The sequence below is a fragment of the Mytilus edulis genome, chromosome 14 (genome assembly GCF_963676685.1).
Source record: "Mytilus edulis chromosome 14, xbMytEdul2.2, whole genome shotgun sequence".
Classification (NCBI taxonomy): domain Eukaryota; kingdom Metazoa; phylum Mollusca; class Bivalvia; order Mytilida; family Mytilidae; genus Mytilus; species Mytilus edulis.
Window position 1 is genome coordinate 55548694 of NC_092357.1, and position 14005 is coordinate 55562698.

At 31.3% G+C, this 14005-nt stretch overlaps 1 protein-coding gene across 1 annotated transcript; it reads right to left on the reverse strand.

Moving 5' to 3' along the window:
* Positions 1–5997: 5997 nt before the first annotated feature.
* LOC139503594 (scavenger receptor cysteine-rich domain-containing protein DMBT1-like) lies at positions 5998–13713 on the reverse strand. Its single transcript, XM_071293403.1, has 7 exons — positions 13541–13713; positions 12240–12359; positions 11334–11465; positions 10413–10517; positions 8792–8964; positions 7127–7290; positions 5998–6074 (listed from the first exon to the last, which is right to left on the reverse strand). Exons 1-7 carry the CDS (start codon positions 13602–13604, stop codon positions 6071–6073), a joined length of 762 nt encoding a protein of 253 aa, XP_071149504.1. The 5' UTR covers positions 13605–13713; the 3' UTR covers positions 5998–6070.
* Between the last annotated feature and the right edge of the window lie 292 nt (positions 13714–14005).

Here is a 14005-nt window from a genome sequence, read left to right on the forward strand (position 1 = left end):
TTCCACAAGGCAAGTGTGAGAAGAATATTTGTCATTGATGATACTTTGGATTTTTTTTCTAAATTGCACTTCAAACTTTGATAGTCCTTTGTAAAAATGTAAAATATAAATATAATGCTTTTTTCTTTTAATTATTACAAGTTTTAAAACTGCGATACAATAATTATTACATAAAGGTAGATATATAAAAATACTGAGCTCAGAGGAACATTTTACTGGAGAAAATGGTGGATTAAACCTGGCTTTTTAGCTAGCTAAACCTTTCACTTCAGTGACAGTGGCATAAAATTTCATTATGTGGACAACAATGTGAGAACAAAACAAACAGACCTCATAATTAAATGTCAAAATTGGCCCTTTTGTTGTTATATAATTACCATTGGAAACCTTATAGATTGTTTTCTTTCCTTCCAAATTCTTTATATATATATATATAAGTGTCTAAGAATGTAACTTTAACACACTAATGATAAAATCAACGGTACTAATTTTGTTGCACCAGATGCGCATTTCGACAAATCATGTCTCTTCAGTGATGCTCGTGGCCAAAATATTTAAAATCCAAAGCTTATATAAAAGATGAAGAGCTATAATCCAAAAGGTCCAAAAAATATAGTCAAATTCGTGAAAGGAATCAGAGCTTTGCATGAGGGAGATACATTCCTTAATTTATGATAATTTCTAATATTTTGTAACAGCAAATTTGAATAACACAAAAAATCCGTATTTTCATGCCAGTACCGAAGTACTGGCTAATGAGTGTTATAAAATTAGTTGTTATATAAGCTTTGGATTTTAAATATTTTGGCCACGAGCATCACTGAAGAGACATGATTTGTCGAAATGCGCATCTGGTGCAACAAAATTAGTACCGTTGATTTTATCATTAGTGTGTTAAAGTTACATTCTTAGACACTTATATATATAAAGAATTTGGAAGGAAAGAAAACAATCTATAAGCTTAGAGAAATACAAATACAACATTACACGTCTGTCTTTGTTTGCTAGTTGTTGTGCTACCACAGAGATTGGATATGCGTGAAATCGAAAGCCGAGTGCGTCAGTCGTTCTTACCAGTACAAAGCCTCTACCAGTCTAAAAACCCTACAATGCCTTCTAGCGACAGCACACGATAACCAGGGTCTTGTATTATAGGCTATACTTGTTATTGTTCTTGAAATAACAATTGCAAGATACCCAAAGATGCAATGTGTAGGATATACCCTATCACTCATTAACCTTGCCCAAGCTATGGGTAAATAGTCAGCTAGATAGCAGTTGCAAGCCAGGTAAGACAACTTATCTAGGAGATAGAACTGTAAACTGGATACATCACCACTCATCAGCCGAGCAAGGCAACTGCTCTAGAGAATATGATCCTCAACGACAAAAACCCTTGGTCCTCTAAGTTGGGGGTTAAGCATGAGGCTAATAACTTCATCTTATAAAACAACAATTTATTACAGAAATCAACACAAGAAATCAACAACAGCAGGTATACATGAGATGACGGGCTGCACAGGCAGCAATATGATTGTACAAGGAGAAAGCCTATCTCAAAAGGCCTTTGACAGGAACCGGAATCTCATGGAAAAAATACCATTTAGATTGACGCGTGGAATGTGAAAACTATGTTCCAGGTCTCCAAGGTACAAACTAGGGATATTAGTTAGGCATCAGTGAATGCAGGTGGACAGAGGCCGGAAATTGTTTCACACAGAGTCATACCATCATATAAGCAGAAATAACAACCAACATACAGAAGGAGTGGTAATCATTATGAATAAGGAATGTACAAAGAGCTTGATATAATGGGACAAAGCAACACTAATTCAGTGCTTCTCGCCTACAAACTATGCGGAAAAAGAAATTAAAGACGCTTATCATGACGCTCTCAGGCTCAGATTAGTAAAACACCACACCATGATGTTCTTTCTATTATAGGAGAATAATCACTGATGAGTCTTATGTAGACGAAACGCGCGTCTGGCGTATTAAATTATAATTCTGGTACCTTTGATAACTATTTACACCACTGGGTCGATGCCACTGCTGGTGGACGTTTCGTCCCCGAGGGTATCACCAGCCAAGTAGTCAACACTTCTGTGTTGACATGAATATCAATAATGTGGTCATTTTTATATATTTCCTGTTTACAAAACTTTGAATTTTCGAAAAAACTAAGGATTTTCTTATCCCAGGTATAGATTACCTTAGCCGTATTTGGCACAACTTTTTGGAATTTTGGATCCTCAATGCTCTTCAACTTTGTACTTGTTTAGCTTTATAAGTATTTTGATTTGAGCGTCACTGATGAGTCTTATGTAGATGAAACGCTCGTCTGGCGTACTAAATTATAATCCTGGTACCTTTGATAACTATTTAGTCCTTTCGAGTGCATCTGAGATCAATTTATGATTTAAAATGGTGCATTCTTTTTATTTTTTACTTTCTGCGCAGGATTTTAGTATACTGTTTGTATTTCTTTGTTGCTCTTTTATGTAATGATTTTAACTACAATAACCTGATTTTCTCGACCTTTGATTTTGATTTTTGTTTTTTGATTGTTCTGCCTCTGTTTGTATAAAACAACATTAAAAGAATTTTTTTTTAAAAAGAAACAAAACATGTGTGGGCAAAACATGTTTTTATTTTATCAATGTTTAGAATCCTAAACACAAAAATGAATACAATAATATAACAGACATGTCATACTTTGCATTTTAAATTATTTGAAAATGTGGTTACCTGAACGACATCGAGATTCATCTCAATGTCAATGTTTGTGAAGTTCAACATTATTTTAGAACTGTCCTCAACTGTGATGATGTAATTACAATTTGAGAGATTGCAATAGTCTGATGGGTAATGCGATGGTCCTCAACTGTGATGACGTCGTTATTACAATTTGAGAGATTGCAATAGACTGATAGGTAATGCGGTGACGTAAAGCTTCCAACTAGTCATTTAACAGTCATAGAGCAATAATTCTGATGTTTAATGATAGAAGTCTTGTTTATGATAAGGTGTTTCGACGTAAGTGGCTGTTTAACGACTTTCAAATATTTAGGAATACGTTTCATCGTATTAACTAGCATGAGAACCATTTGTTTAATCTATCTATTGTTATGATTTTTTTTTGTGCAAATCAAAATTAGGAGACCGAAATTACCGAACAAAAAAGCAATCTCTAATTCATTTATAGGTTATACAGCTTAACATGCTTGGTATCAAACGTTTTAAAGTATAACTTTATATCAGTTGTCATATTGGCCGTTTTCTATCCAAAAATATCATTCAGATTTTAAAAAAATAAAAAAAGCTAGTTTTCTTTGCACTTACTCTCTTCTGTTTGTAATAGTCGTGTTTATTGCAGCGGAATATATTAAGTAATTCAACATTTATTTAGTATTCAGTTATTTATAAACACACCCGAATAAATTAGCAGCAGGAAAACTCGGACTTAAACATAGTCGGCCTATCACAAAATCGGACTATAACAAACACGGCCTACAATTATTTATTTGCAGATATATATTGAAAAAAGTTTTGTCCTTTCCAGTACTACAGAAAAGAGTTCACATGTTGTGTTTTTTTATATGGTCGGGTTGTTGTCTCTTTGACACATTCCCAATTTCCATTCTCAATTTTACATAACATTTCATTGCATATAAGAAAATAATCATCACTGGAAGTTAAACATTCAAATTGTCACCCTTATTTAACCTATGTAGAAGCTTAAGTAACCATGTAACCTCAAGTTTCCGAAATATGCTATAGAAAACCCGAAAAAAATAATAATGGTGCTTTGAGGTGTAATACCACCATTGATTTTTCCCTATTAGTCTTTGTTAATTTGTAACTTTTAAAAAAATTGTACAGTATTTACTTTTATTTCGACCAAAGAAATACTTTGCATGTATAAAGTTTAATCCTTTCCAGTGCTACATTGAAAATTTCACACTACATTTCATTGCATATAAGAAAGTAACCATCGCCGGAAGTAAACAACCCAATTTTTACACTGTTATTTACTGGTTACCTGCTTTGGTAACTACGTAGCCTTAACGTTCCAAAATATTTTATAAGACCATCAAATAAAATAAGAATGATGCTTTCAGACACCCAACACACATGTTTATGACTCAGAAAAATTTAAGTGTATTGAATGCAGGGTTAATTGTCTACAACTGTCAAATTCAAGGGAATATTTCTTAGGCCTACTTTCGTATACAACCGGATGTGACGTACCATGATTTGGTTTTACACCTTGAAATACACAAGACTTATGTTTATGACCCAGAAATGTTTTACTGCAATAAAATGTATGATCAATTACCTACAACTGGGGAATATCTTTTTCGACTTATTTTCATATAACACCGGATTTAATAATTTAACGTCATAAACACTCAATGAAGACATGCCTTGAGCAATGGTCCATGCCTTAGTCTGGTTTTTTTTCAAAACACCCATTGGCTCGGACATCCCGTCATTGTGTTATTGGTGCATGATAATTTTTATACTTTTGTCTGCCATTTTGACTAATAAACATTATTTATATGCCTTTTTTTTTTTTTTTTTTTTAACATACTATTAAGACGTGGATATGTACTGATACATCCCGTCCTTGTGTTATTTTTCAATGATAATTTTGGTATTCTTGTCTATCATTTTTTCTTATGTGCTTTGTATTCATGTCTTTTTATGTTTCTTTGATACATATGACGCGTCATTGTGTTATTGTGCTATTGTAAGTTGTGCAGTCTTGCCTTTCAATTTTGCTTATAAGTTTTGTCTAATTGTCTTATGTGATTCTGTTTTACATATTTGTTTGCTTTTATGGATTATAACACAATGGGACTGCTACGCCCCTATTTGTGGCATTTTTAATTAGTATGTGTGTTTGTTTTGTTCACACATCGTTGTCAATATGATGGAATTTGATGTGACTGACACATAAGTGAAAGGTTAAGCTAGCAATAAAACCTGGTTTAATCCATCATTGTGTTCATAAGAAAAGGCCTCTACCAAGTCAGGAGTAAGACAGTTGTTGCCCAATTGTTTGATGTGTTTCAGTTTTTGCAATTGATAAAAAAAAACCTTTCTGTATGAATTTTCAAGAGACTTCAGTAGGTTAGGGTTTTACTTTTTACATTTTATTACTTTTATGAGCATTTATCAAAGTAGGTGAAACATCGAATGAAAAGAAGAGACAAAGCATATCAATGTTAATCAATTGCAACAAGAAAGGAAAGGTGATATCAGTTCGAATATCTCAAGTAAAATATATTTCATCATTGTTTCATTAAATCTGAAATTTCTTCCCTCTGCAATGACTGGCTTATGTCATCCTTATTATTAATTAAAATGATGTAAATTATTTGAAAAGCGAAATCATGTAACTTAGCCGTATTTAGCTCAACATTTTGGAATTTTGGGACCTGAATGCTTATCAATTTTAAACTAGTTTGGCTTTCTAAATATTTTGATCTGAGCGTTACTGATGAGTCATATGGAGACGAAATGCGCGTATGGCGTATCAAATTATAAGCCTGGTATGTGAGTTTTTTTATATTCTTGTTTTAAAAATGATTCACATTTTATATTCTATCATTTACTGGTATATGAATACCTATGTAGCCCAGGTCGCATACTGACGGACCCCTGTATTTTAACAGCCTCATTTGATTTGATAAAAACTTATAGTTTTACACAATTAACATGATTAATCAATTGTGTACGTTTTCTGTTTCTTCTGTTAAAAGAAAACCGGTGTACATTTTTTTTATGGTGATAGAACTCAATTTTATCAAAATTATTAAATAAAACATATTCGACTTTTTGGTTTGATTTGCAGTATAGAATGATTGTAAAACTAAATTGATTTCCATCGGAATACTTTGGGGGTATTTATTACCATCATCTCTTTCATCGGTATTGATGATTGTTCAAAACCAAAGTTCAAACTATTGATATTGAATAAGTAAAATGAAGTATGCTGCATGATAAGTATTTTATTAACTTCTTTCTGGTATGATTTCCACCTTGTGCATGTTGTGTAAGAGAATCATCTACAAAAGAGACACGAATAGAAATTAAAATGAATATACTTCATAAATAAAAATAATTAATAACATTCATTCGTGATATTACAAAATAGCATTTAACATAAACAAATATTTTCAAGGCGTTTAATAAATTGAAAAAAATCAATAAATAATAAATTAATGAAAATTAGTAAATCAGATTGTGTAGTCCCCAACTATATATTTTTGATAATTTTATACAATTTCTACATACTGTAGTTATCTTATAAAACATTTAAATCATTGTAGGCTTTTTGAAAAATTGCTTGAATTTTGAAATTATATATATTATGTCTTGCACTTGAACTGGTTGAAATTAAAAAATTAAAGAGGAGCAACATTCGTACCCATAACTTAAACTCAAATGAAAAGTTCTAACTTTAACATCTTCTTATTAATGATGCCAACTGTTCAACACTGTAAAATGTATTCAATATAAATAGTTACGTAAATACTGCATAAGAATCCAATATTTATGATGGTAAATCTTCAAACAAAGCAAGACGACGGGTGCCTAATTTTGAGCAGGATCTGCTTACCTCTCAGGAGCACCTTATATTACTCCGCGGTTTGGCGGGGTACGAGTTGCTTAGTCTTTAGTTTTCTATGTTGTGTTTCATGTACTATTGTTTGTTTGTTGTTCTTTTTTTTTGTGTTAGCCATGGCGTTGTCAGTTTATTTCCGACTTGTGATTTACAATGCCCCTCTGTCACCTTTTGCCTCTCTTTTATTTTAATAACAAGATGATTATAATTTTACGTTTATGCATTTGGTTAGTAGAAAAGAAAAAAGAAACACTATTATATGGAAGGGCCATGTAGCTCTTGAAGGATACCTTTTAATTGATGTTTTCGTTCTAAATTTTATACGATATTCGATTTGTTGGCACCATCAGGACGACTTGTGCATCAAAAGCCAATAGATTCCCTAGCATGTCTATTTTCTTTTTCTGGTTCGTTTTGCTCAGTCTGCTTCAGAGTTTCATATATGTATTTGAACTTGCATATCATTCATTTGATAAGATAAATTTCACTTACTGAAATGTTTTATAACTGGCACTGAACCCCGTTTTGCGTAAAGAAAAATCGGAAACGAAGTGAATGATCATCTTATTGGAAGTGGAATCAAATTCTTTTCCTTCAGTAAGTCCACCTGTTAAGTAAGCTAGTAATGCATCTGTTGTAACCTCACCATCATATACCTACTCAAAATAATGTATTCTTAATTTATAATGATGTTTCAGTATTTCATCATACTGACATGTTGATTGAACAAAATATTAATGTAAAACAGAATATCGACATTAACTTTCACTGACATAAATATGGTGCATACAATGAGCTACATATTATCCACTGGACGATAATGTAAAACAGAACATTGATATAGGTTTTTCATTATAGTATTTATGTTGCATAAAACGAAGTACACATTGTCAATTAAGCTGGTTCGCGGCTGACTACTACTATTTGTTCATAGACATCCGGCACAGGCACTTGTCTCAGAATATTTTTCTCCTTCAAATAAGGATTGACATTTGTTTTTGTTTTGTTTTCCCTAATCAAAACGATATCAAAATTTTATGAGAAACATACATACCATGAACAAATAGAATTATTAGCCTAATACACATTTTCATTCAGTTCCATAATCAATTTTAAAGTTTTCCGCATTTTAAGCATTTTGGAGTTATTCCAATATCTAATGTAAAGTCGCGAGGGAGCATGAAGGATGTAAATAGAATAGGAGAATCTGAGTTCTAAAAATAGAAACTCCCGACACATTAGACAGACCTCAAATAACTCTAATTTGGGTTTGTATCACAAAATTATCTTTAAACAATAATTCATATTCAGATGGAAGCTGATAGTTTTTTTAAAAATATTTTTTAGAATAAATCAACCACTGCGGACTCAGTATTCCCAATCCGTGGTCGGTATACAAAAAAAAAACACGTTGACCTGCTTCTGAGATCTGCTACGAATGATCCCGACAACAATTATAGTTGTGTCGTATACCATTGTGTAGATAAATTAATTGAGATTTACGGTTAAATAAGTTTAAGTTTTGACAACCGAGAAATCGAAATATGATGGAAATTCAGCAGTGGGTGACATTTAAAAAAAAAAGTACCTTGTGTTATATTAAGGTATATAAGATTTTTTTCTGAGACAAGTGCCTGTGACATTCGGTGGGATGCGATCTATTGTAGATTCTATTAACGTCAAATCTCGTAAAAATTCCGGTGCAAAATGTTATCCTTCAAAATTGGGCCGTACCGTTTGTTTGAGTGTAGCGTAATACAAGCGGGTTCCAGTTTAATAGTCGACTGGCTGTTGCATTGATTACCGCGACTGGTACCACTAAATGAACAAGACCTGCTTTAATTCAGTTCCAGTGCCTTCGAAATAAACCTATAATTTATAATGGTGCAGGCTTTTTATTTGTTATTTTATGCGTAGGGTTTTGTATACTTTTGTATTTCGTTGCTGCTCTAATTATCTCATCTACAATAATTTTGATTTTGATTGTTCTGCCTTTATTTGTATAAAACAAATTGAAAAGAAAATAAAAAATCAGGCAAAACAAGTTTTCTATCAAAGTTAATTATATATATAAGAATCCCAAAATATGTATATGAAAACAATAACATTGCTAGCAAGGCATGCACTGCAAATTAAATTATTTGAATATGTTTATACCGTAACGTAGTCTTGATTTTTCTCAGTATTAAAGTAAGTAAAGTTCAGCTTAACTTTTGAACCTTCCTCAACTATTATATTGTAATTACAATTGTGGTTATTGCAGTATTTTGATGGGTAATATGGTGACGTAAAACTTCCAACTGTTCCACCAAATATTCCACCACATGTAGCTGGCATAGTGAATAATTAAGATGTTTATTAGTAGAATTATATTATCGACGTAAATGGCTGTTTTTCAACCATTTTCGACTACTTTTCATATTAGTAAATCCTGTGAACCAATTGGGTAATCTATCCATTTTTATGAAAAACATTTGACATATTCCCCATTTCTATTCTCAATTTCAATTTCAATAATGAGAATTAAGCAAAGGGATATGAAGAATTTTATTTCTGTGTTTAGAAATATTGTCAATGGCATGACGACAATTTTTAACTGATATTTAAGGGATTGTTTTAAAGAGTACAGCATCTTTGTATTTTGTTTTAAAGATTCTTACCATGAGAACGTACATTACATTTTAGACAAGATCAACATATACAGTAATATAATGTAAAAATTTACTTGGTGTTGATAATTTAAAATGTTACGTGTATTTTCAACATCTTTGTGTCTGAATAACTATAAATATAAACACATATGTAACAAAAAAGCATAAAATAGCATACAGGCACAGCATATTCGCAAACATTAAAGACAAGAGTACACAAATCTACAATAGTATAATAACACAATGTATAAGTACAGAGCTACGTCATATATGTATCAAAGAAGAGATTCTCCTGTGCTTGATAATCTATGTTTATAAATTTGGACATTCAACAAACAAGACTGTCTGCACCTCTATCAGCATTTATTATTGATTCTTTATCATTGCATTACATTAACTCATACATTTAAACTAATGGATTCAAACAGATTGATTCTAGTCTTGTTAAAATGTAGTATTCTTGTGGTTTGTTTTTGTTGTTTCATGAGGTGAAACAATTATAGTGGTTTTTTTTCTGGACGACTCCCGACTTTTAGAAATGAACCTGTAAAAAAGGGTGGCTAACAGCATCAGTAATCTTGCAACAATGACGGTTTTCTTTCTTTCTAAAATTGTGCTATCAATTTTATCCTTTGTTTAGAAAGTAAGGTTCCAATTTCTTGCATGTAAAGTCGACCAGAAGCCAATTTTGCTTCTGTTTTATATCTTTTCTTTATGTTCTATAGCATACCTTTTCTATGTATGTATACGTTTGTGGCTTTTGGATGGTTACTTCTACTGTTCCTAAGACAACTAAATTAATCTCAAGTAGGTACCAGGCGTAAAGGTTTCCCTGGTCATTATATTTGCTGGAGTGCATGTTACAGCTTTAAACTGTGGATATTCATGCTATTTAAGTATTTATGTTTCACCCAATCAGTTTATAATCAAATAGATCATTTTCAAGCATATCGATATAATAGAAAAACAAAGAATTTAGGAATCAATTCATGACACAAAAAGAATATAAAATCAGCGCTTTTATTGCTGCTCTTCATCCCAAGGTTCAAGTAAGGCCTTCAAAATAAAACTTTCACTTCATTGAATATACTCCTTATTATAATAATTAATCAAAACGAATAGCATACCATTGCAGGTTTTACAACACTTCATACTTTCGCAGCAAATTCCTTCTTCGTCTTCTGTTTCAGTTTCTGAATGACATACAGGCTTACAGTTGCAATCTGTATCGTCTATAAAATAATTTGTTTCGACTTTATTATAAAAAAAAAGGATCGAGTTTTACTAACGAAATGGACACACCTCATTTGTCATAATTCTAAATTCTGGCAAACAAATACTTTTGCCGTAGGATTTTGAAAATCGACACATACAGTCACATCTTACACATAATGTTACACAGAAAACTGGAAAAAAGAAGCACAAAACGATTGTTGCATATCTTGACTTACATTTAGAAATTGACAATGAAGGTCGTTTGAAAACAAAACTTAACTAAAAACGAGATGGTTTCAGCTTCCCAATTGTGAACTTTCCATTTCTATGTAGCAGTACTTTAGCAGCGTCTTCATACGGAGTACGATATACAATGATATAATTGCGCTTTTGTTTCCTATTAGGATTTCATTGATAGAAGGTTGCTGCTCACAATGAAGCTATTAAACAAAGAGTTTTAAATCGTATGCAGGCACTGCTGAAGTGTTGCTATATTGAAATAGAAAAATCAAAATTTGGAAGCTCAAATCATCTCATTTGTCGTTAAGTTTTGTTTTCAATACACCCTCATCGTCAATTTCTATATTCTGACAATTATATATGCTGACTTAGTAGTGAAATTCCTGAAATTTTCTAAACATTTCTTATTTAAAAAAAGGCAAATAAATCGTCAAAACAGAACTAGTATTTGTGACATACATATTACTTACCTAAATATATACTACGGAAGTGACATGTTAATGACGTTTACTCGCACATTGCTTGTTTAAAGTTAAAATTAAAGTAAAGACTATATGCTATTCTACACAACGGATAACATATTTATTACATACCAATACATGCTGTCGATTCACAACATCTGTTATTATTGCAAAAAGGGCCTATGCCTGTGTCTTGTTCATTTACACCACACGCAGGTTTACTCTCTCCGTTTCTAGCTTTACACTGAGCATTTTGAAGTGTATCTTAGAATATATAAGATAGAACAAAAAAATTATATATACATTGTAAAATAAGCTACACTAGTTTGAGGATTCCTCGAAAAGAATAATATTATTACAAATATTTTACATTTAGTCTTCATAAACCTTTTTGCTAGGCATTTAAAACCTCAGCATATTTTAAACCAAATTAATATCTTCAAAAACACATCTGATTTTATTTTATTGTCAAACATCCAACGCTTTTTTCATTTATTCTAGGAAATTACCGTTCGTGCAAATTTCCTAACCATTACTTTTACTTCATGATAAAAATTTTATAAATTAAAAGATGTGTGGGCACTTGTGCATGACACATCATTAAAATGACAAAAATAATCAATATTCCAAACAACAGACAGGTTTTCATGAAATTAAATCAATGGATTTCTGTTCAACAATAACGTACGCACACAAAATATTATGAACTGTGGATTTATTCATTATTAATGGTACCAATATTATTGAATTAATGTTAATTTAAGATGACCTTAATCTGTTTTCTGCAATTTTGTCGAGTTTTGTCTCCTACATACATTTTCCATTTCCATTCTGAATTTTATATTTTACATTTTCTTGAATTAACATTTCCATAGTATTGCCGCCAAGTCTGCATACAATTATAGAAAATTTCAATTTGTTAGAAATGTTAAGTCGTTGATCACATTGTAACATTTAATCAACGAAAATTGGTATTCGTTTTTATCAAACACCTGTAATCAATCAACAGTAACATGCATGTGTTTGCGGTTTACATACCATTACACTTAGGTGGTTGGCAACATCTATAACTATGAAGGCAACATGAACCTGTGTCTTCTTCGTCTACAGCACACGTTGGTTTACATATTCCATCTCCAGCTTTGCACTGACGTGTATCTAGATATGCAATTAATATAAATATTCTTTTTATTGTTGAAGGAATGACTGTAATATTTTATCTGTCTATGAAGAAATAACATAAACAATTTGGTGCACACTGAATAACGCGCGTAGTTATTTCGAATAGATAGAACACATATTACAGTCATTTCTTATAATTTAATTCTAAATTCCATTTTAAACCGTAAAAAACCATGAAAACCGTTGTTGACGTCACTGTCACATGACTAAATTATGTCTATGGGCTGATAACAAAATAATGTCAGCCAATCAGAAGACGCGTTACATCCAAAATTAAATTATTTCAGAATACATGAATTTGAATAAAAAAAAGTGTTTCGGACAGACAAAACAATATCAATGGCAGCACTGGGTCTACAACCCTGCTGGTAAACTCTTTGGCTGTGTTTGATATCTTATCTTTAAGTCATATAGCATATGAGTCATTATAACACAATGTGACTGCCGTAACCGTATTGTTTACCTCTTTCCATATTATGTCGTTTAGCTTTGTTTACAAATCGATATTAAGATAATGGATTTTTGTGCGATTGTCATGCAAGTAAGACGTTTAGTTAGCTAAAAAAAACTAGGTTAATATGCACCATTTTTAACTGTTTCTAATCAGGAATATGGCAGTTGATATCCATCCGTTTGGTCTTTTTGAGCGTTTCATTTTACCATTTCCTCAAGGAATTCCATTAGGAATTTGATCCAGTCAACCTATATTTTCTCATGAATTTAATGATTCATTTTGTAGCTTTTAATACGTACAATGAGTTCTAACAGAAGTAAATTGAGTTTAGAAAATATGAAAAAGATATATATTATAAATGAAAACTCTATTACTGAATGTTTAGAATTGTTAAAATCAAGTTAGTCTGAAAACTAATTATCATCGGTTGTAAAAAAAAAAGAACTAAACAATTTCGTTTAAAATTAGACATAAAAATATGCATCTAAAAGTTGTTCTTTGTATTAAAATCAGACTGTAACCAACTATAAAAAAAAACAATAAAGAGTAAAACTGTATTTTACATACATAATTGAACTTAGATTCTGCAGTAGTATATCAAAACCGCATAAAAAATTTAAAAAACAAATTACACATAAGCACAATGTTTGTACTTAGTTACAATAATATTATATATTTTCAAATAAAAATAAAGACGTCTTACTTTTAACTTGGTTTACTCTCACCGCTGCAGCACAAACAATGAAAAAGACATATACAACTTTCATCTTGGTTTACTTATGTTCCACTTAGAACATGTAAATAGTTAGTAATGTATTAATGAATATATATATATAGTGTTGATCGCGGGGTTGTCCCGTCTTGAAGTATGTATATATCCACTTTGATTGCTATATTTAAATCTGTTACTTCAATCTGTAGCATATGTAGAGAAAAACAAGTAACACAAATTTATTCAGACATTGTTTAATGTTTGTTAAGTTCAATCAATAAGACTATTAGATTTGAAAAATTATCAAAATCAGTGCAATTTGTAAAAGGAGTAGGTTCAGTAAGACCCCTTTTTGGTCCCAAAACATTGCAGTTTTACAAAATTGTTTGAATATAAACTTTTAGTTATTTTTTGGAAGGTATAATGCCTCTGCTACATAAATATGGGCTGTTTTTT